Raw genomic sequence first — 23955 nt, 5'->3', positions numbered from 1 at the left:
CACCAACCTCCTCTTTATATTCCTAATATGGGTGATCCAGTTCACTAACTCTCTCTTCACCTGTGTCTAATCTGTAGCTCATCCTTTCAAATGAGGTTTTATCAATGACTGTTCCTCATTTCTGGAGGTTCTATTTGGCTTGTTTTTATATCCTCCTGGCCTTTATTATTTGTTTCATCCTCCCCTTATGACCCTTTTTGTTTCTTTGTTAGGCTCTTTAATGTCTATTTAGGTATTTCTTGTATGACTGATAACAGACTGTTCTATTATATGCGGTTTGGTTTTGGTAGATTAGTTCCTAGAACAGTATGTTAATTTTTGAATCTGCTCATGTGGAGATAGGTTTGTTCTGTAGGGATAGAGGGTGACCTTGGTGATCAATCTCCATCTAGTATGTTTTTGCATTCAATTCTCCCATGTGTATCACCACTCAAGATCAGTTTCTATGTCTTAAGATTCATGAATCATACTGGTGTTATAAATTTTTGTTTTGTTTTGTTTTGGTTTTTGGTTTTTTTTGGCGGTACGTGGGCCTCTCACTGCTGTGGCCTCTCCTGCTGCGGAGCACAGGCTCCGGACGCGCAGGCCCAGCGGCCATGGCTTACGGGCCCAGCCGCTCTGCGGCACGCGGGATCCTCCCGGACCGGGGCACGAACCTGTGTCCCCTGCATCGGCAGGCAGACTCTCAACCACTGCACCACCAGGGAAGCCCCATACTGGTGTTATAAATTCAGACCTCAAAATCATAGAGGGGGCTAGATTGGGATATCAGTTTCATGTAGGCATATTTTTTTCCTACTCCTAATAGCCCTGGAATAAGACAGATTCCCTCATTATCTCTAAGGGTTACAAAGTCTACTTGTCCTTCTTCTACTCACCCGTGGGATAATCTCATGGCTTCCACTGCCATGCCAGTTGCCATGCCAGTATGCCAAAAACTCTAAAATTTTCCCTTACACACCTAAAACCAACATGACTCAAAAACAAATCATTAGCTTCCCACAAATTAACTGTTTCTCCTTCAGGATTCTTACCCTGGTCAATGGCATCATCATTTAGCTTCTTAAACATTCAGCTTCTTAAACATCAGACATCAGACATCAGACCAATAAGACTTTAGAATCATGTCTAAATTTTCTTTCTTCCTCCACTGACATCAAATCTATGTATCAGTACCACTGGGTACACTTGTAAATGTCTCTGAATTATTTTTTTCCTTTAGAATGACTCTTTTCCATGTTCCATAGTGGTCCCTCATACTGATAATTCCTGCTTTCAAAATTTCTATTATCTAGTATATAGAAAGTGATTCAAGGTACTATTTTCTCAATTCCCTCAATTGACTAATTATCTAATTATCTAGTTAGCACCATTCTAGATGCACAGGAGAGAAGTTAATTCATTGCCTATAATAGATGCTTTAAGGTATCCACTGAGAAGGGTTGCTGAATGATTTCCAACTTTCTTATCATTAAATATAAGAGCTTCACACTCCAGTGTGACTTACTTCACCAGTATTTTTACTTATTTTACATAGATAAAATATATGTCAGCAAAACTTCCATTAATATTCCCTGAAACAACAATTACCTTTCAGTCTTCTGAATCTTTTATGGGAATGATAACCCCTACATAGAGAACTGTTATTATACACAAACCTATAAAATCTTTAAACATACATAGTTTATATCCCCCCCACACACTATGCATTCTTTGTAAGAGTCTTTATAAAGTCTCTAATTACATCATATGTACTTTTCTTAGAATTGCCTGTCTGCCTCATTAGACACTGAAGTCAATGAGAGGAGTGATCCATCTTTATATAACAGAGGAATTAAAAATCATATGACTAGCAAAGACAGGCAGATAATATAAAAGAATGAAGCTGGATAGTGGAAAACCTTGTCAAGTCAGGGGCAGTGGCAGAGTTCCCACTTATTTATCATAAGGGGGCAGTCCTGCTCAGTTTTAGATTTTTGTCCCTTCTGTGGAAATTGTCCAGTTTACCAGATTTTATGCTTATACAAGAGAATCGTGGTATCAAGATTAAGTTTTATAATCTCTCAACTTTTAAGCATTTGCAACTAAATAATTTGGGCCATAAGTCTGGGCCCCATTTGTTGAAAAACTGCTGTGATGCAATTCCTCCAGGTAGTAAATACACAGATATATTGTGATTTCTAATGAATGAATTTAATACAAAGATAAAGGAGAGATCACAGAGAAGCATGATTGGGTAGTACATCATATATTTGTTAAAATTCTCTTTGCATAACTGGGCTTTTTGTAGGAACTCAAAGATGTCGGAGATTTTGAAGAGGGCCTAGAGCACTGGCAGCCTGTGTTTCATGCTAAGGAAGAACCATATGTTTTGGCAATCAGACTTTGATGACAAGGTTAATGTTCCACTTAAAATGGATAACGTACAGTACCTCTACACAAAAACCACCAATGTTAGATGCTTTGTTTATATTTATTTGACTACAAATCTCTGTTTCTCTTTTTTCCATTTAACACAATCAACACTGATGCTTAATCAGAGCAATAACCATCTCTCTGACCAAAGATAAATATGAAGGACACTGAGACCCTCTTGAGATATCAGGACATATTCATTTACTATATTTGTAACATCCTCCCAGCTTATGTTATTCTTATACTAGGAAAGCAAAACCCATAAACGTTATCACACCTCTTACCTCAAAATCAACATCTGCACAACAGCTGCAGACAATACATGGACCAGTAAGTCTTAGCACATCCTCTCTCCTCTCATTTTGAAGTGTAAACTTTGGCAGGCATGGGTGCCAGGTCTGAGTAACATAACCTACTGGTACACCAGGAGGAGCCTGGATTTCTATCTACAAAAGCAAAAGAATATATAAACTGTAATCATAACAATGTCTAATAAGAACTCTCATTTACTGAATACTTTCTAAGTGTCAGACACTGTTCTAAGCACCACTTAACTCACTCCACATCCTTACCACGTTGGTACTATTATCCCTGTTTATACAGGAAGTAACTGAGGAACAGAGAGGTTAATTAACTTGTATCAGATTCCCCAGCTGCAAAGTGGAAGAGATGAGACACAGACTCGGGGAGGCTGCATGCACTGTCTCCATTCTGAAGCACTGCTCTACTGGTCTTGTATATTTTAAAATTTCCATACTTATAAAAAATGTCTAAATTATTAATAGCTATTTCCTCAAATTCCTTTAAAAACAGTGGCTTAAGTGTATGGACAGAGCCCTGATCACTGGGGCAGTTTTCAAATATAAGTGGCAATAGTGCTAGCATGGAAAGAAAATGGGGCCTGGAATCTTGGCTCTGAACATTAGCTGGGTGACCTTGACAGCATCTCAACATGTTTATCTGTAACTGAGGACTTCCTAGATCTCTTTATTAAGACCAATTGTATAATGTATGCTAAGGTGCTCTATAAATTATAGAGCATATTCCATCACACTCAGTTTTCCCTCAGCTATTCCAATGAATATTATTACGTCTAAACTAACTGACATGGAAAACAAAATAATTCAGTATGAACAACTTCAGTTATCCTTTCAAAATAAGAGCAGTATTAGACATCAAATCTCTATGTGCTTGTATCTTTGTGTGCCCTGCTCTCACAGCTACCAGTAAGGATGACTGAGTGACCCAGGCAGCTCTGGTCTCAGGCCAGTGGAGATACAGGCAAAGGCCAACTTCCTATAAACACTCAGTGCCCTGGCGTCTCCCCTGAGATCCATGTTCTTTATCAGAGGGCTGTCAAGTACTATGAAAGAGACACCTGGTCCTTATGGAGCTGAAGGTGTTCACAATTCGCATACCCCTATTACAGGGACTCAAATATATTACTTGTTTTTTTCAAATGGAGAACTGAAAAATACAGGAGTTGAGATTTCTCAGAGGGGGCCTCTCCTAGGTTTGCTCCTTGTAGGTTGGCTAAAATAATGAGATGAACTGAACATATGCGTTCTTTCCCTCACTCTTCTGTCCACTTGCCTCTGGGATGGCATTCGAGGATATTCTCTATTGGGCCCTCCTCTGGCTTTGGCCAGGCCCTCATGGTCATTTCAGGTGAGGGACTTGACCAAGGTGACCTATGTTCTCAGCTCTCCCTGAAGATCAAGAAGTCTGGTCTCTGAGATCCCTGATCTCACCCCCGGGGGGCACACTGCTCAGGGACATGGGGCTAACTGCTCACTCTTTTCCACCTGCCTTCCTTCCTACCATTTACCCTCAAGCATAAACCAATAGCTGGTGGACCACTTTTCCTTTAAATCTCATTTGATTATATAAATTCACCAATAAGGTGAAAATTCTTGCAGAACTACTTTGCAAAGTATTTGTAAAAATTACCCTGGTAATTGCTCACTGACCTCCTGCAGGCAGCAGGGAAAACAACAGCTGGTACACCTTAGTGGTCTGTCCAGAGTTATGACTTCTCGGCCCATATTATCAAGAATCCTCATTGTAAAAGGCCTAGAAGGCCCACAGCAATTTCGGGTACAGCAATCAGTATCCTCTGCTGCAAAGTAAATTCTCTGTCCAAGGCTGTTCTTAATTTCATACTTGTTACAAGTTTCAAAACCTGTTAAGACTAAAAACATAAAAGAGGGATTCACTATGACTATTGTGTTAAAAGAATAATCAGTCTATCCTAAGATACTACAATATCTAGTTATACCATTTTAAGATGATACTTCATATAATACAGGAGGAAGAAAAGGAAAGATGTTTAGAGATGATCTAAACAGAGAAAAAAAGGCAAAGGGAATGGATGAGAGGGTATTAAAGTACAAAGAAATTAGGAATTCCTGTATGAGACATGAAAGAGAAAACAACTCGTATCTTCCTAATTCCATAGACCCATGTCAGAAAGGGAGACTTTGCTGTGAGGGATGGTGCAGTGCTGCCGATGGCGACAGTCCTTTTAAGTGAATGCAGAAAATGTCTACTTGTTCATGTATTCAGCTATGGAGGGGAATATAGGAAGATTGCTATGTTTATGCACCGTATAGTATTATATTAAGTAAATTGGCTTGAGATTTAGTTTTATAAACCACAGTCATGGCTTCTCTTTCTGCACTGTGTGAGGAAGGTGTGAGAGGGCTTTCTCTCAATGCACACGTGAAGAGGGAGAGAGTGAAAATGCAAGGTGAGGTAGAACGTCACCCTCAGCCCAGGGCACCCTTGTTTAGCTCAGCAGTGGTTGTTCAGAAGTGGCAAATGGGTGTTAGACAAGGGGAAAGGCCCTTGGCAACCAAGGCTGCAAGTCGGAGGATTCCAGGCCACTGGCATCCTAAGTGAACTCTGTACCTTAGCAGGGGCTAATCTCTTCACAGGGGAAACAGATGGGCTGACATCTGACACCCACGTGGTATCTTACCAAAGGGCTTTCCACATTGAACCACACTTTGGAAACCTCTCCTTGCTTAAAGCCAGGAGGGAGCAATTCATGGTGCCACTTGTCCATAGCCCTGATTAACGTGGGTCATAGGGTATTAGAAGCCACCAACATAATGAGCAATTAAAAGAAACATAGAGACAAAAATCACTCTCTAATATTGGTGTGGATGGACTTTTAGTCAGATAGAGATGTTCTTCACAAATTTTATCACCATGACCTCCCTTAAGTATCTCTGCTCTGACTCAGACAGGCCCTGACCCTGCCTTTAATAGAACCACCCTTTACCTCAATATCGGCCAGTCAAATATTTCATGTGAAAAAATTAAACTGATTCATGAAATGGGATCTATTACCTAACTGTTTCATTAAGTAGCTTAATCTGAAAATTCTTCAGCTTGTTTATCTGTGTAATGAGATCAGTGGGCTTACACAATCTAAGCTTCCTTCTATTTACTTAAAAAATGAAAACAAATAAAACAAGAGAATTCTATGGTTATGTCTTTATTGTCTATTAAGTTTTGAATTGGGAAATGTATAAGTGCCTGTCATAGTCTCAGGTGCTAAAAATGAACTGAGTAATCTTTATTTCTTTATACTGCTCATAATGTTAAAATATAAACTTTCAGTTGGAGACAAAAAGAAAAGAAAATTAGACATCCTTCTTTAAAAAACTGAAGAATTTATAACTACTAAATTTGAAATTTATATTTCATGATTAATACATATATATTTCCAAATATATACATAAAACTTATAAATCTTAAAACTATAAATGGAGTGCTATATAATGTATAGTGTCTGTTTTTTTGTTTTTTATAATATCAAGAATAAATTCCCTAAAATGAATCATTAAAAAAGTTAAGAATATAAATTATCATATGAAGAGTTCCTTTCCAGAGAAAATGTAATATAAACAAACTAATGAAAATGAGAACATTCTAAATATCTAAGTGTACATTACAAGTAATTTAAGTGTAATAAGCAACAATTATATATTCTAACCAAATATCAACCGTATTTCTACAGTAGCACAGTTCACATAATTTCTATCAATGGAAAAGAACTTTGCAAAGATGTGAAGAAAGAGTTAATAGATATATTCTAAAATCTATTAGAGTTTTCACTGACCTCTTTATACCTATAAGGAGGATACTGTAGTGCATGAATCTACCCAGATTCCCTTTCCCCCGGCAGCAGTCCTGAAACATCTAGTGGCTTCTTAAGTTTACTTTGCACCTGACGAGCACTGGACCTAAGGAAACAGCTGTAGGAGTCAGGCCCTGTTCAAAGGAGCACCAGTGGCATTCTAGGAAGTCAGGCCTCTTGGCCGGCTGGTCAACACCCTCCAGTGCAGTGTCCCTGTGCCCAAGGTGATATCCACAGCCTGTGGAAAAAAGGGTTTTATAGGGTTCCTCTGGACTCCCAAGAGAAACTGTGGGCAGTAATGCAATTTTCCAAAACATTCCCATCCATCCAAATTCAGAGTTCACTTGCTCTGGAAATATATTTACTAAGGGAACTGAACTATTGCATGTGGCTCTGTGACAACTGCAAGGACATCACACACTGGGGAAAAAACGGTTGAAGGGACAGAGGTTAGGCAAAGTGATAGAATCACTGAAATGATTTCTAGAGAGAAGGGGGAACAACAGTAAGTTTTGACTGGTTTCCTTCTAAGTTAGGGTCTGTATCATGAGGAGAGATGTCCAGCATAATAGTATTTTACCACTTGGCTCCTAACTCAAGAAATGAGCTGCTGATAATACTTATCAATTCATTATCACGAAGAGAGACATTTGTAAATAACCAGTTTTAATATCCAGCATCACTGAAGGTGTTATATCTGTGGTTGGTGATATGCCTTTATCTGCATAAATGTCCTCTCTTCCTAGAAATATGATAAATACAATGAATACATACCTTCCAGAAGTTCAATTTGCTGATGAATCAATAGTTGATCTATCTATTATAATAAAAAAAATTAAGCTGTAACCATATGTTATTAAGCCAAACAAATTAACATTAGTGTTCTTATATTTTAGAAGAATGTATGTAATCAATTATCAACATTTATCAATATTTAATAATTGTTTATATTACTTCTAGATATAAAATTAAAGTTAATATGTTCCTTCCAGAAGGGCCTAAGAAATATTAAGACCTTTTCATCCATTTAAAGAGCTTTTTTCTACAAATCTAAACATTTTTTCTTCCTTTTGATATCATCATTTGTAGTAGGTGACAACGTCCCCAAATATTTTGTAAGGGCCTAATTTAAAAAAAAAATCTGCTTAGGGTATTTCTTAGAGAACTTAGGAGCTACCAAAATTCTTTTTTTTTTTAAAACATCTTTATTGGAGTATAATTGCTTTACAATGGTGTGTTAGTTTCTGCTATATAACAAAGTGAAGCAGCCATATGTATACATATATCCCCATATCTGCTCCCTCTTGCGTCTCCCTCCCATCCTCCCTATCCCACCCCTCTAGGTAGACACAAAGCACCGAGACGATTTCCCTGTGCTATGCAGCTGCTTCCCACTAGCTAGCTATTTTACATTTGGTAGTGTGTATATGTCAATGCCACTCTCTCACTTCGTCCCAGCTTAACCTTCCCACTCCCCGTGTCCTCAAGTCCATTCTCTACGTCTGCGTCTTTATCCTGTCCTGCCCCTAGGTTCGTCAGAACCATATATATTTTTTTTTAGATTCCATATATATGTGTTAGCATACGGTATTTGTTTTTCTCTTTCTGACTTACTTCACTCTGTATGACAGACTATAGGTCCATCCACCTCACTACAAATAACTCAATTTTGTTTCTTTTCATGGCTGAGTAATATTCCATTGTATGTATGTGCCACATCTTCTTTATCCATTCATCTGTTGATGGACACTTAGGTTGCTTTCAAATACTGGCTATTGTAAATAGTGCTGCAATGAACATTGTGGTACATGACTCTTTTCGAATTATGGTTTTCTCAGGGTATATGCCCAGTAGTGGGATTGCCGGGTTATATGGTAGTTCTATTTGTAGTTTTTTAAGGAACCTCCATACTGTTCTCCATAGTGGCTGTATCAATTTACATTCCTACCAACAGTGCAAAATTCTTATATTATAGGCTGCCCAAGTGCATTGTAGTAAATTAAATTAGTGCAGACAGTGCAAGAGAGACAATTCATTTACTGAAAACTAACCTACCAGATTTCTAATGGCAGACAAATACTAAATCTCACATTGCTGAGATAAGCTATCATGTAGTACATTAAAATCCAGGAATTATTTTTTCTTATTGGTAGCATTAATAAAATTGGGTCTTCCAAAGAACAAAAGGAACATAAAAATGTAATTTTCTTAAGTATAATGAAAGGTAGGTCATATTATACACAAATCAATAACTCCTTTCTTGGTACCACTTACGGAAAATCAACACTAAATCGAGTCTGATGGTTCTTTCCAACTCCTAGGAAATTATTCAGTATTGGGATTAAAGGGCAGGATCCAGAACTAAGGTTCCAGAAGTAAAAAGCCATTCCCAATTCCTCTGCATTTTGATGTTAAGCAAATTATGTAACTTCTCTGGACCTCAGTTTCTTCTTCTGTAAAATGGTGATAATTAGAGCACTTGTATATCACAGAATTTTTAAAAAAGAATTTAAATGAGTAAGTACATGAATTATACTTAGGAACAAAGCCTGGAAGCTTAATAAAGGTTTGCTATTAGCTATTATTGCAGATTATATTCAAGATCATAGAAAATACAATTTCCTAAGACATTTTCATTTTGCTTTAAACGTAAACCTGACCTAGAAGAATTAGAGTAATCTGTAAGCAAAACATGTTGTTTTACCATTTCAGACTTTTGTGAATTAGCCAGTTGTTAATCTCATTAAGTAAACTGGAAGCACAGTTTTGTTTTTAATGAGTCTTTTATGCATTGAATTACCTGAGTCAAATATTCCAATCCGGGTGGACAGTTTAATGGAGGTGATGGTGCTGGCATCCATGGTACCCCTGCAGGTGCGCCTGGCTGACTAGTCACTGGTTGGTATGGGACAGGAAAGCCGACTGGGCCAGCACCTGAATAGCCAGCTGGCGGGACTGGATAGCCAGCCTGGGTGCCAGGATAGCCAGTATATCCTGGAGGTCCTGAAATATGAACATGTGAAATTATTTGTAACTGCAGAGAAAAATGCAAACTTCAACTCTTTTAGGATCACCCAGCTACCTACAAACTACAATTTCTACTTAGAAATCCTGTTTCTATGAAGCTTAAGGTTTGTGTTTTTCTCTCTCAGTGACTTTTCAATGAAATACCTGTGGTTTCAGGTCCACTCCTATTCTGAGGGTTTTAGGCTGTGTTTAGAGTTGCCCCACAGCCTTACCCTTATCATTCAAAACTCAGGTGAAAATATGCTTGAAATCTAATAAAGTGAAAGAAAGTCAACAACGATCTAGAATCAGGTACATAAAAATTCTGGAATGGCTTCCAGGAAAAGAGGGATGGCATTGAGTAGAAAGCCCAGAATAAAGGCTTTGAGTCAGCATTTCTAGGACCAAACCACCCTGTAAAAAAAGATAATTCTAGAATTCCAACATGTGACATTTCTTATCTGTATAGAACTGATAGTGGTTTTGTCCCCTCATGGCATATTTGGCAAGGTCTGGAAACCCTTCTGGCTGTCATAATTGAAGGGAAGGGGATACTGGCATCTGGTGGGTAGAAGCCAGGGATGCTGTTAAATATCCTACAAGGACCAGAATGGTGCCTTGAAAAAAGAAAAAGAATTATCCATCCCGAAATACTGTAGTATCTTTGTTGAGAAACCCTAGTATAGTGGTAAGGGTATGTCATTCCTTCCAGTACTGCCCAGATACTCCTCTGGGTTAACAATTTGCCTGAAGGTTTAACCCATGGTGTATCCCATTCCTAAAACCCTCCATGTGAAAAAAAAAAAAAAGTTATGATATTAGGTTACAAATGTAAATTTCACAGTTTAGCAGCCTAAGCTCTCTGGAAAATACAGTTTGAGAACCAAGGAAGGTAAAACCTTATAGTAGGCAAAATTGTCTCAAGTACTTATTACGCACAGTAGAGGAAGAAATGAGTATATACTCTATTCCACATGAATGTGTGATTACAAATATGAAGCTTCATAACTTTATAACTTAAATGAATAGTCTGCAGAGTAGCTGTTCCATAGGAATGGAGGATGTAGTTGCAAAGAACTGTGTCCCACAATATTTTAACAGTTAAGGCTATGCAAAATTTAACACTTAGAGCAGGAAAATTGTAAATACTTTTAAGTGGAATACTGACGACAAAATACATACACCAATAAAAAGTAAGACTCAGAAGACAGACTAAACCTCATAGCAATGTCTTTTAAGTATAGTTTTATAACTTATTCCCTGTTAAATGAATAAATATTTACAGATGATCTATAATGTGATTGGGTCTAGAATCAGAGGATACAGCTATCAACAAGGCAACCTGCTCTCAGGGAGCTTAGAGGCAACTTCTAGGAGACAGAAAATAAATTTTAAAAAAAGATTTCAGATTGACCTGATGAAGAAAATACATGGGGAAAAGGGCAAGGTATCAACCAATTACTGTAGATAGATAAAATTTATGGTTGACACCTAAAAGTTGAGAAGGGAAAAAGTGTGTGTGAAGATATGGTAAGAAATATTCCAGGAGGCAGGAATACCAAATACAAAATCTCTGACTTTAGGAATAAATCTGACATGTTTGAGAAAGAGAGGGACGTTATAAGGGAGAGGAAGAACAGAAACAGCTGTCAGTAAAGAAATAGGATCAATTCATCTTGAGAGCCCCTTAATAAGGAGTGTGGATTTTATTCCAAGTGTGATTGACAGGCTTTAGGGATTTTAAACAGAAGACTGAGTTCCATGATCTGTGTGATATCTTGCAAAGTTTTTAGGAGTACCAAGCACTGGGATTTAAAATGGGAAATGCAAATGCAACCCCTGCCCTCATTGCCTAATGGGAGAGAGAATTTTACACTCACCCTTACTCTAGGGATCTACAACACCAGTGTCAGTAAGTGATTAACTAAAATCAGAGACAAGCGCTTTGAAGGGAGGGACCAGGGTTTTATGTGCCAAAGGAAGGCATTTAGATGGGGAGAGACAGAGGGAGGGAGTTGGGACAGCCTCCCTGAGGACCACCCTCAGCTGAGATCTGAGGAATACAAAGGAGTTGAGTAGGTGGGCAGCAGGGAATGAATATTTCAGAAAGAAGCCCTGGGATAGTAACAAACACAGTGCATTTAAAAATCTGCAAAAAGGCCAGTCTACCTGAACAGGACAGACAGTCTTAAGAGACAGATAAGGAGAAGGCAGGGGAGCCCCTTGGGTTTGGTGGACCAAACTAAGCATTTTGGTCTTTATCCTGAAAGCAAAAGGAAGCCAATGATGTACCCATTGGGTACTGTCTGTAATATTAACAGATAACTATTTTTAAATATCACTGACTACAGTGCAAAGATGAAACCACAGGCAAGCCAGTGAGGGGGAGGAGATGTGAATTAATTGGTTACATTATTAGCATTATTAAACCTTCACGAGATTCTTAGAGAGGATAATTATTTCCCAAATCAATGGATTAAGCATATAGAATTACCTGAAATTTAATTTACCTAAAGCCCAATTGATTTAATATATTATTAATATAATAGTAAATATTTGTCATTTATTAATTGTAAGGCATTGTGCTAGTTGCTTTACACATACTCTCATTTAATCTCCAAAACGCCTGAATTACAAAATATTATGCCCATTTTATAGATAAGAACTGAGGCTTGGAGGTACAGCAACTTGCTTAAAACCACAACACAACTATTAAGTGCAGAAGCCAGAACTTGAAGCCTGATCCAGCCTCTCTATGCCAGTTTTCCCACTTGCATAATGGTGATAATTAATAGTATTTACCCCATAATACTGTCTGAGAATTAAATGAGTTAATTCACATTAGGCACAATAAACTCTCAGTTTTAATCTATTACTATTGTTAGCATCACTGTCATAAAAGACCTGTGCTATACTGGCCTTCGACTTGAGAAATAAATTTGAGGTATTTTTCTCACAGACTCTCAAGTCTCATTATAACTTAATTATGTATCGCCTACTATTATTTAGCCATGGGTGGATTAAAATATCCTCCAAGTGCCTTGGGTGCATACTATAGACTTGCTAATAATTCTTCAAACACCAACCATTTAAAAATTGAGAGCAGCAGTTCTCAGCCCTGGCTGCACATTAGAATCACCTGCGAAATTAAAAAATTACCAATCCTGGGGTCCCACAACCAGAGCTTCTGTTTCAGTTTTCCTGGGATAGTGCCCTGGTACTAGTGTTTTCAGCAGTTTACAAGTAATACTTAAGTATAGGCACCTTTGAGAACTATCATCCTAGAGCCTTGGGAGTCTTTCTACCTCGCATTCGTTTAAATGCAAACATCTGGATGAGATCCAGGCTCCACTGAGGTTTCTGGCTAGACAACTAAACAAGCCATTCAGCTCCTAAACAGATTTGTTTGCTCAGAGTAGAATAAAAAATGCATACACCCTTCTGGCCAAACAAGACTCCTTTTGATCCTAAGTCCTCAGGATGGTCTCTCAAGATGTGGGTAGCCGGCCTACTTGCAAATGTAGGTGTACCATGAACTCTGCCATTTGGTAAAGTTCTGGTAACGTTTTTTATTTTATTTTATTTTATTTCTGGCTGTGTTGGGTCTTTGCTGCTGCGCGCGGGCTTTTCTCTAGTTGCGGAGAGCGGGGGCTACTCTCCGTTGCGGTGTGCGGGTTTCTCACTGTGGTGGCTTCTCTTGTTATGAAGCACGGGCTCTAGGCGCATGAGCTTCAGTAGTTGTGGCACACGGGCTCAGCAGTTGTGGCTCGCGGGCTCTAGAGTGCAGGCTCAGTCGGTGTGACGGGCTTAGTTGCTCCGCGGCATGTGGGATCTTCCTGGACCAGGGCCTGAACCCATATCCCCTGCATTGGCAGGATGATTCTTAACCACTGAGCCACCAGGGAAGCCCAAGTTCTGGTAATGTTGATAACTGCATTTGTCTAAATGAAAATCTCTGAAGTCTTCTATGCAGTGGTTCAAAAGAAATAATATATTACTTGGTATGTAGCGATATGACTCAGTTACTTTTCTTAGAAAGGCAAGGCATGTATATAAAAGCAAAGGTTGCACATTTTTGTATGTTACAAAATAAAAATGAGAATTATCCCAGGTAGCTATGTTTCTATTGCTTGAAGCTTCCAGGCTTAAGCAGTCATCTCTTTTGCATGACAATCACTTAACATAATTAACCCTAGATAATAAATGACTCAAAAGCACCCAGAGATAAATCTCCTAAATGTGACTGCATGACCATAATTTTCAGAACGAATGGAGGATCGATAAAATCTGTTACTTAATATGTGTATTTTGGGGTTTAATTTATGTGCAACCTTATATCTTATTTGCTAAATGTCAATTCATTACTGTTTTTATTAACACAACACTTTTACTATTCTGTATAAATAAAAAATATTTTAATGATATTTATGATAACGTATAGTCAAAGAAAAAAATCCAGAACTAGGCTACAAATTTCATTATTGAACTTTTAGTAAAAGACACTACTAAAATACAGAGACAGACAGACAGACACACACACACACACACACACACACACACACACACACACACACACCCTTTGGGGAATATCAATAACTCATAAATTTTGTTTTTTTATTCTTTAAGCCTGTGTTTTACCTGGGAAAGCTGCCGGAGGATGTTCAGGGGGATACCCGCCTGGCAACTGTGTTCCTGGGTGAGGATCATTCATTTGTACATCTGCAATTCAAGGAGAGGTAAACATATATCTTCTTAAAAAAATACATATCAGAAAAAAAATGCATTGTTCTTAGATAATTTCATTTATATGCTCCTGTGTTGTATTGAAACAAAGTGAATTCTTCACTTAACAAAAGCTATGCCTGTTATCAGAGTTAGTCTGCAGTAGAATCTTGTTTCAAACAAATTCCCTTCTGATAAAATAGGCAGCTAATTACTGGGGCTGAATTTCTAGTTTTCAAATATGCCTGATGAGTGTTCTCTCCCATACACTGATTTTGTTGTTACTAGGAAAAATAGATTGTTTCAAAACTACATAGACTCTTTTTGAATTATGGTTTTCTCAGGGATAGGGAGGGTGGGAGGGAGGGAGACGTAAGAGGGAAGAGATATGGGGACATATGTATATGTATAACTGATTCAATTTGTTATAAAGCAGAAACTAACACACCATTGTAAAGCAATTATACTCCAATAAAGATGTTGAAAAAAAAAAACAACTACATAGACTGTGAAGAAGGAGATAAATGAAACTAGTTGGATGTGGGTTTGGTAATAGAAGGATAATAGGTGATTTTAAAGATATCTATAATTGTTGCTATAAGAATTATGTTTTAAATATTTAAAATAATACATGCAATTCAGTATTTAAATATCCTTTTTATGCTTACTCTGGAACTACCCCATTAAGTTTGAACTATAGGAAATTCCCAGTATTTGACTGATTTTGAACTACAAAAATCATAACTGACTTAGTTACAATAAATAAACATATTAACTTTTGTTATTTGCTAATCAATGTAGTTTGAATAATCTTTAATATGTATGTACAAATGGTTCAGTTTCCTAGTTCTTCATATTTGTGTTTATCTAATCATTCCTTTAGCAAGCACCCTGGCCAGAAAATAAATATTTAGTACTAGCATCTCCTGTGTCACCCTCAGTTAGGCTCTCCGGCTACACTGGCTCTGCCTTCATGGAATTTATGGTCTAGTGGACACTACACTTACACCATATTCTCGTCTCTTCCCTATGGCTTATTAACTGTAAATTCAAAATAGTTTATCTTTGAATAATGGGGACATGGCAACGGTGCAGAAGAAAAAGTTGACCAAACTTTCAATCTGACACATTTCCTGTATGTATCATGGGTCTTGAAATACTTAAAGACCCATCCTTAAATGATATGTCACATTTTGGCACCTCTTAACAGGTACCACTGTTTAAACAAGAGTAAATATACACACATATCAAGGAGTTGACATATTCAAGAAATTAGGAGCTCATAATCCCTGGGGTTTTGGTACTAGAGCAATGATCCTGGTTTCAGGAATTCCAGGGGAATTTATACAAAGAGAAAATAAATGCATGGGCGAGTACTCAAGTAGATCAGAGACCATATGAATTATGGATGGATTTCTGCATTTGTGAAATGCAACTTAGAATAACTTACAAAAATCACAGGACTTTCATATTGTCAACAAGTTATTGTTATTTCTCTCTATATTTATATACATACATACATTCTATTTCAATTTATGCACACATACACATACAAACACATGCATTTGTATATAGGAAGCTGAAGAGTTAAAAGGTAATTGTCACCATGACCCAATGATTTTTTTTAAGTGATTTGAAGCATCCTATTTTTGTAGCAAAGAAAATAGCTTAATACTATATAAATTTACGTTTAAAAAGTAAAGTAAGTATTGTTAATACAATTAAATTAGTATAGCAAGCATTAAGAAAAATCATGAAACTTCGTGAAGGAAAGTCAAGGTTTCTGGTCCTAAAGAGTATCTAGTATATGTAGCAAGGCTGGCATTGTGGTAGAGATAAACATCTCTTTAGCTATCTAAACAAACATAGGGAATAGAGATCCTTCAGAAAACAGGATTTTGTTTTCCCTATTTTTCCCATAGGATTTTTTTTCTCTTCAGAAACTTGAATTTTTTAAAAGACAAAGTCTTTTTTTACATGTTTGGTTAATACTCATCTTATTTAGAATTTTCTTGAAAAAAAAAAGCCATAAAATAAAGTTGTATTTATTTAAACCTATTCACATGTGTATTTTATGACATATATATTGGGGATGTATCTGAGCATTTTATTACAATGTCCTGGCATATTAAAGTCATTGTTTGTTAAACAATATGATGGGAACAGTCTTTTTGTATATAAAATGCACAAAGAAAAGGGAAACTTGATTCAGATGAAATGTAATATAAATTATACAACATATTTCCCAGTAAGCCTAAAACTTCTTAGGTTTATCTAAGGCTTTTTTATTTTTAAAGGAAAAATTAGTGGTCATGGATATTTGTGTACATCTTCTCTATAGCCAAAACACTGGCCCAGACTTAGGATTCTGGAACATAAACAACACAAAGCAAATTATATCCTTTCAGAAACTGAATAGAACATTATGACAAATAACACATTAACAAGAGATTTAACATTATAGGTGGAAAGTAAACACTTAAATTACTTACTTTGTTTGTCCATGATTTAAACAGTTCTGAAAAAGAAGACCTGATATAAATATATAATTCAAATATGACAGTTGAAACAAGATACTCTGAAACTATATACACATGAGATATTCCTCTATTCATCTAGTCTTCCAGAATCTGGTCATTTAAACCCTTCAGTCTTGACTGTATTCCCTGCTGCTATGTTTCTGAGTAGGATTTTACAAGTTGTAGGTCAGTCCAGGATGGTGGACAATTTCTAAAAATCTTGGGAAGAGAGGGTTCAATGAGGCAGAAAGACAGAAACACTGTGAACCCAAGGCCCTCCAGTTAAAAACTGGAGCCTTCCAACATACACAATCTACAGGGAGCATGCAATCCAGCATCCATCTGTAGGGCTGGGCTGCAGGCGTGGTCCAGCAGGAGAAGGAAAAAGGTTAGCTATCAGGTCACACTGCTGTAAATATCTTTGGAAATTCCAGGTCCTGAGGACATGTTCTGCCCAGCTTCAGCAACAAATTTGAGAAGGCCTGACCCCCTGTTTGTGTATCAATACATGATTTTAGCCTAAAAACTCAGGGGTTATAGTAGCTGTAACACCATGATAATCCAACTGAAACTTTGTCTTGCTTATTTCTACAGAAAAATAATGATAAAAAACATTATACTCAATACTTCTGCCTTCTACTGCCTTGATCCCATCCTAGTCTTTCCCACAATTATCCAGTCACTACTTTTCCTATCTCTCCACTTTAAATCCCAACCCCTATCTGCCTGTTAATTACAATTAACACATTAGGCAAAAACTTGCTACTCAGTTGTTTTATTTGGGACCCACACACTAATATGAATTGGCTCTACCCTTCCCAGGCCTTCTCCAGTTTTTGCTGCCCCTTTACTAGCTCCTTCCACTGTGTTATCCTAAATGGTAAATAAAAGTCAACTGATCCTTCCATATCCTTAACTAAAATCCAATGTTCCCAAGAAGAAACCATATCCCTCTTCTCCTTTTCTAAGTTATCGATTTATCATTGCCTGTTATAAGCATAAAATTTAATAATATAGTAAAACTTTTAAGAATATTCCAATTACAGTCACCTCTTAATTATATATACTCAAGGAGTTCAGTAATGGGTCTTCTTGGCCCTGGAATAAATTTAAAAATATGTTTTTTGTTACAGATTTGACTTCCTGGATTTTCTTAGAACAATACTACCCTGTTAGCATTAACTGGTCAGAAACCAGTTAATGTGCTATGGACCTCCTCAGGACAAAAGAACAAAAAGATTAAGATTTATGTTTTTCTGCAGTTATTCAAGAAGGTGAACAATAAGCTAATAAACACATGTAACAAAAGCATACCAAAAGTTTTCAAAGGCCATTATTGTGTTTTATGTTCTATCATATGAAGGACAACTAAGAAAGGAGACTAAATTCTTATATACAATAGACCATGATTACTTTTGTCAACATGCAGTTCTGTGATCAAAGACTGTATATTAAAATTCATACCCATTATCTGCAATACCCTAACATACATAAAACATTTAAAAACTACTCCATTTCTGGAGTAGAAATGCGTAGTATCCCTTAGTTAACAAACTGGACTAAACAGCTCAAGATTTTACTTAACTACTGTTTCTCATAGGACCACTTCATAATATGATTAGTTTTTTTTAAAAATGTTATATGGCCCTTCAATCAACTTAGCAATTTTAAGGGACTACTGTTTCAGTCATTCCTGCCTTGCCTAAAATGTCAGAAGGGCGCTCAGTTCAAGGAAAAATCCTAAATAATACCTGAGGTCTAATTTTTAGAATTAAACAATTTATTTTTGTGAACAAATCACTGAATTGGCAAAAAAATTCCATAGTTTCTGGAGGGCAAGTCTATACATCTGAGAGGAAAAAAAATTAGTTTTAATTTAAAATATATTTCTTCTTAGCATTTAGTTGTTTGAGCCTGGGAAATTCAGTGCCAGTCAGAAATAAAGAATGTGCTAGAAAGAGAGGGAATTCATACACGAGTGCTATGCATCACATTAGGAACAGGTGGAGGCTCTTAAGCAATGGAGCAATAAGTACCCAGGTCCTTCCAGAATGAGTACCAACTATGAATATGAGTATTTACTTTTCATGAACCCAGAGATAATTCTCTCCTTGCACAGAAATCAAAGAAAAGGAAGTGAAACAGACTCAAACAGAGCTCACTTGTTCATATTTACTCTTTCCTTCCTACTTGGTCACAATATCTTGAGTCTTAAACTGTAGTTTTGTGAGGATGAGTACCTGTTGGCAAAACTACTGCAGTATAATCTGGGTCCTCATTTTCCTGTAGTTTTTAGAATTTTCACAAGTTCCTAATATCTCAAGCATGAAAAATGTTACATCATAAGCTCTGGTGCAAAATGTGAAGTGACAGTTGAACCTGTATGTGTGCCACAGGCAGAATAACGTACTTGTGGACTAAAGACATCCCCCATGTTCATCCCTGTCTGCTCTCCTTTGCTGTTTTAAGGATGTTCTGGTTTTCTCAAACTTAATGGTTCTATTACAAGACATAACATCACTCAGTTTTGGGAATGATCGGGCTGTGTGTCCTGGATGAATTAATTTATTAGTTAATTAATTTAATATTATAACTTTTAAATAATGTCTTCCACTACTCCTAGTAAGAAACAAATCACAGCAAGACTTGCAACAAAATCATATTTATCCTGTACTAAAAGAAAAAGAACTCTAATGAAGTCATATTATACATTGTACCACTGGAATCATAATTACTTCAGGACAAATACAGAATTCCAAATTATAATCTGATTACTACACACTTATCCTAACTTGTTAAATGAGAGCTTCTGAGGAAATTAAGGCATCATATACTATACATATAAGCATGTATCTGTTAAATTTATTCTATCAGACACCATTAAGACATATTCTATTGGTGCTATGGGATACTAGATAATCATAAACCTCTACCACCCAGGAGAAGGGGAAATAGTGCACGTGATATCCAGTTGTGGCTCCACAATTCATATTACAGGAAACCCTTTGACCCATCTCTTGGGGTCCTGAAAGTTCTATCTTATTTCGTCAAAAATATTAAAGTATAACCTGCAACCCAAAGGGGAAACATCCCTAATTCTGAAAGATCCTGAAACTACTAAGCCTATGAACTAGGCATAAACTAGATTTGGGTTACTTATCCAATTTTACTTAACTGCCAAAAACCAAGCCAGTTGACATTTTTCTCAGAGTCCCAAAATGGAGAGATGTGTCCTTAATTATTTTAACAAAACTTTACTGCTCTAAACACAATCCCAGAATTCTATATCCCTAACTTCCTATGAATAAATGAAAATGAGATACTAGACTAGGGGGAGAGGAGGAATTAGACAGAGCTAGCGGAGAACCCAACCCTTGCTGAGGTAAGTCACAAATCAAGCAATTTCCATGTTGTTCAGCTTATGTTTGTAGGTAAATTTTATGCATTTAGAAAGGTTAACACCTAAGGTCAAAAGCACTTCATCTGTTGAACTGTGGTTTTGGTAAAACACAAGCAGAGCAAAAACAAATGGGTTCACACAAACAGGTGGCCAAGATGTTGGTGAGGATTTGAATATACCAGTACACGTATGTCCAAGACAGGGGACCGAAGTGGGGTGGCTGAGGCCATCATCAGTGCAAGGAACCTGATAAGAGAGACTCTGCCTATAAAATACCACTTCTGTATTTTAGATTCAAGAAATCAAAACAAATATGCTCAGAACCACATTGGGATAGCATTTCATAGTAAACCTTGAAGAACAACGTAGACATTTCATCAGTTGGGACCAACAGAGAGAGAGGTGGTCGAGTGTTGTACAAAACTAGCAACTAAACCAAAGAGACCAAAGACACATAAACTAATCTTTATGTCAGCTATCCTAGTTTGGTTGCTTTATTACTCCTGAAGAGCCTTTCCTGACAACTGAGAGCTCCCTCACAAATTTGTGTTGTTTCCTTTCCTCCTTAAAAATGAGGAAACTAAGGCCAGAGAGGTTAATGGTTACTTAATGTCATACAGCTCAGTAACTAGCTCATATGAATGATTCACGATTCATTTCCTTTGCAGTCATGTTCTTGATTCACTGGAAAAAAAAAAAAAAAAAGACATTATCCCAAATTGCCAATTTTCAGTGAAATTTGTTAAGAGACTATCTTTATGGTGTTTTTCTTATGTAAGGCAGAGAGCAGGAATTTCAGATTTACTGCTGCCTATTTGTTTTTTTTACTAGGCCAGGCAAGAGTTTTTTGTAAGTACTTAGTATTTGAAAAATTTGAAAAATGTAAAGCACAATAGTTAGCACTGCTTAACTACAATGCTTTGGTTTTTTAAAATTTAGCACTATTAAAGAAAATGCAGTAGAGTATACACACTCATGTACACATATATAAATGCACATATACACAAATAAATATGTCTGTAAATAGTCAGTCACTATAAAGTTTGTGCCTCTTTCCAAGGAATATTGCTTGAAGGCACAGAGCATGTAAGGCACTATAACAATCACTAGAACAAAATGGCAGACAATTAACAATATATTATTACAAATACTAGCGCTATGAATAAAAATAATCGTTCTATAAAAAGAGTTATGGAGGCACTAATTTAGGTAGTGTAGTGGGGTTATCAGAAAGTCACATCTGAGAGCCAAAGGCAGTTTAAAATCGACTAGGCTATGGAGGTGTGTATTTGGATGGGGTGAGGCATTAGAGGCAGGGGGAACTGCATAGGTAGCAGTCCTGAGGCTGGAGGGAGGGAGCTTGGCTCATTCAAGGGAATAAAGATCTGTGGGTCACAGAGCATAGAAGGAGAGAGATCACTGGACCAGAGGATGGAGAGGTGAACAGGGAACACTTCTTACAGGTTTCCTGTCTAAGCTCTCAAAGGCCAGAGCATGGCCTGTCAGGACAAGACGCTTAATTGGTGCTTGCTGATTCAATAGTTGTGTACAGTATTATTTCACTCCCTTCAGTCAGAAAGGACAGTTACCTTACAGATGTGAAGGCTGGCTAATCTGTGACTCAGCTGTTTCATGTGACACTTCTATCCAACTGCAGAAACTCACTCACTTCCCTTTTCATTTATTTTTCATTTCCTTGTGTTTGTTCCGTGTTCAAAGCCCTACAATTGTCATACTCGCCAGGGTGGTATTAAGAGAAAGTTCCATTGTTAAGAAAGCTCCAGGAAGAACAAGGGGACCCTGAATCTCCTGATAATTCACACTAAGCAAGTGACACTTGCACTAACCATGCATCTCAAACTGCTCAACTAGGAGAAACACTGACTGCCTGTTCCCGGAACTGGGAAGTGGCCATTCCAGGATTTGCTGGAATAGCTGTCTAAATAAAACCACATGGGAACCAGACAGTGAGCTTGGAGGATCAGGGACTTGCTCAAATATTTAAAGTAATAAATCTAATGTTTACTGAGTACACTCTGCAGTGCCAAAGTTATACGTCACACTCTAACTCTTGTAACTTTTGATCGTTACCCAGTTTCAGAGATGAGCCAAGGAAGGAACATGTAGGAAGAAACTGCCTGGGAGTCCACAGATATTAAGTAGTAGAGGCAGGTTCAATTCAGGCAGGTGGGCTCCTGAGCTACTGGCTTTAGCCTCTATGTGATAAACCGCCTGTCTTCCCAATTCGTCTGGTGTCCCAGGGTGCCTAGTATAGTTTTGGCTGCAGCCACACTCCTCATTAATACTGACTGTTCAACGACAGCTAGCAGGATCTATTAATCGTCCCTCTGAATACCCCTAAATGCTCGCAGATACCGCTGAGCCCAGGTTCTGGCCATGATCCAGCGCACTTCCGCGCTATTAAGAGATGGACTAAGAGCATTCGAACCTACGAGGCAGTTTCAGGCAGAAAACACCTTGGCCTTGGAAAGGTCCTGGGACGGGCCGGGATAGGACGTCAGCCGGGCTCCCTGCTGAGTTCCTGGTCGGCTTCTGCGGTCGCTTCCCAAGGCCGCTGGGGCCCGAGCCCCCCGCCCCCAACCTCAGCGCAAACGCAACCCGCCGGCCCTCGCGCCCCTCGCTCCCAAGCAGCCCCCAGTGCCCCGCGCCCGGCCTGGGAACCCGCGCCAGCCCCGCGCCCGGCACCCGCGGGAGGAGACCGGGCACGCCGCCCACCAACCTGTGGCCGCCGCAGCTCCGGCGCTGCCTGCGGTGAGACGAGCTCGGGGAACCCGGGCGCGGAGCCGATGCTCGGCTTCCGACCCTTGGCAGTCAAGAGTGCTCCTTACACAACCTTCCCTGAAGTTACCAGGAAAGAGACCTCCGAGAGACCGTGGTGACGAAACCCGTGGCTTCTGGTTTCGTTTACCTAGATCGTGAGTTCCAAACGGGCTTCCCGCCCTCGTCCCCGGACTGGCGCTTCCGCGTAGCTGCGGGAGGCTTGAGACCCCGAGGCGGGACCGCCGCCCCAGTGCAGCGTGGAGAGATTGTCAGCTCCCTTTCTGACCCCTGGGAGGCTCCAAAAACGTTGGTTCTGAGGTTCAGGGCCGCGAGGAACTGGGAGGTCGAAACCAGCTGGAACTTGGTCATTAACAGGGGAGTGGCCGCCCCCGGGGTGGCCTCGCCAGGGAGCAGGAAGCGGTACAGAGTACAAATGAGGGCGAGTCAAACTTGTTTTTTCTTTATGGTGTCTTTTCTGTTTCTCTCTCGCTCTCTCTCTGTCTCTCTCTTTCCACTAAATGATGTTAACTCCTTTGGAGAGTCCAATCAACCAGATGTGTTTAGAATGTTCACTATTTCCAGCGCCCCTACTGGCAAACTGGCGCAGTAAGAAAATATTTGTTGACCTGAAGGATTCATTGTTGTTGTTTTTCTAGTAAAATTTTTATTTACCAAAGTAACACATGATCTTCCAAACAAAGCTGGATATGGAGAAAAGAAGTGATATGTACCTTGCCGTTTAGCTTTCTGACTGCTGATATCTACTGCAGAAGGAATAGGAAAACGGTAGAGATCCAGTACCTTCCATTTTCAATGTTTTTTTTTCAACCTCTCCTCCTCCATGAATATTGTTTTTGAATCTCTAGAAGTTTCTGTTATCTTTTAAACAGAAAAAAGCTCTTACACCTTGCTTAGGGTGGTATATACCATTGCCACATTCTCTCCGTGGCGAGAGTGAATGAGGG

The 23955-nt window shown here is 38.3% G+C and overlaps 1 protein-coding gene across 4 annotated transcripts in view; it reads right to left on the bottom strand.

The window, feature by feature from the left end:
• PLSCR1 (phospholipid scramblase 1) overlaps positions 1–23472 on the bottom strand; it is a 30969-nt gene extending 7497 nt beyond the window's left edge. Inside the window, exons 1-7 of one of the 4 annotated variants that reach the window (XM_012536160.3) lie at positions 23139–23462; positions 16783–16808; positions 14207–14287; positions 9363–9565; positions 7337–7379; positions 4386–4606; positions 2700–2861 (exon numbers count right to left, since the gene is read on the bottom strand). In XM_012536160.3, coding sequence (XP_012391614.1) covers positions 2700–2861; positions 4386–4606; positions 7337–7379; positions 9363–9565; positions 14207–14287; positions 16783–16795 — 723 coding nt within the window. In that variant the 5' untranslated portion in view covers positions 16796–16808; positions 23139–23462. Of the gene's footprint in view, positions 1–2699; positions 2862–4385; positions 4607–7336; positions 7380–9362; positions 9566–14206; positions 14288–16782; positions 16809–22949 lie in introns of those variants that run through there. The other 3 variants (XM_004278203.4, XM_033402766.2, XM_033402767.1) reach the window with 3 other exon arrangements.
• Positions 23473–23955: the final 483 nt, after the last annotated feature.

This window comes from Orcinus orca, chromosome 5 (assembly GCF_937001465.1).
Source record: "Orcinus orca chromosome 5, mOrcOrc1.1, whole genome shotgun sequence".
Lineage (NCBI taxonomy): Eukaryota > Metazoa > Chordata > Mammalia > Artiodactyla > Delphinidae > Orcinus > Orcinus orca.
The sequence above is the reverse complement of the archived record's forward strand: the minus strand, read 5'-3'. Positions and strand labels throughout refer to the sequence as shown.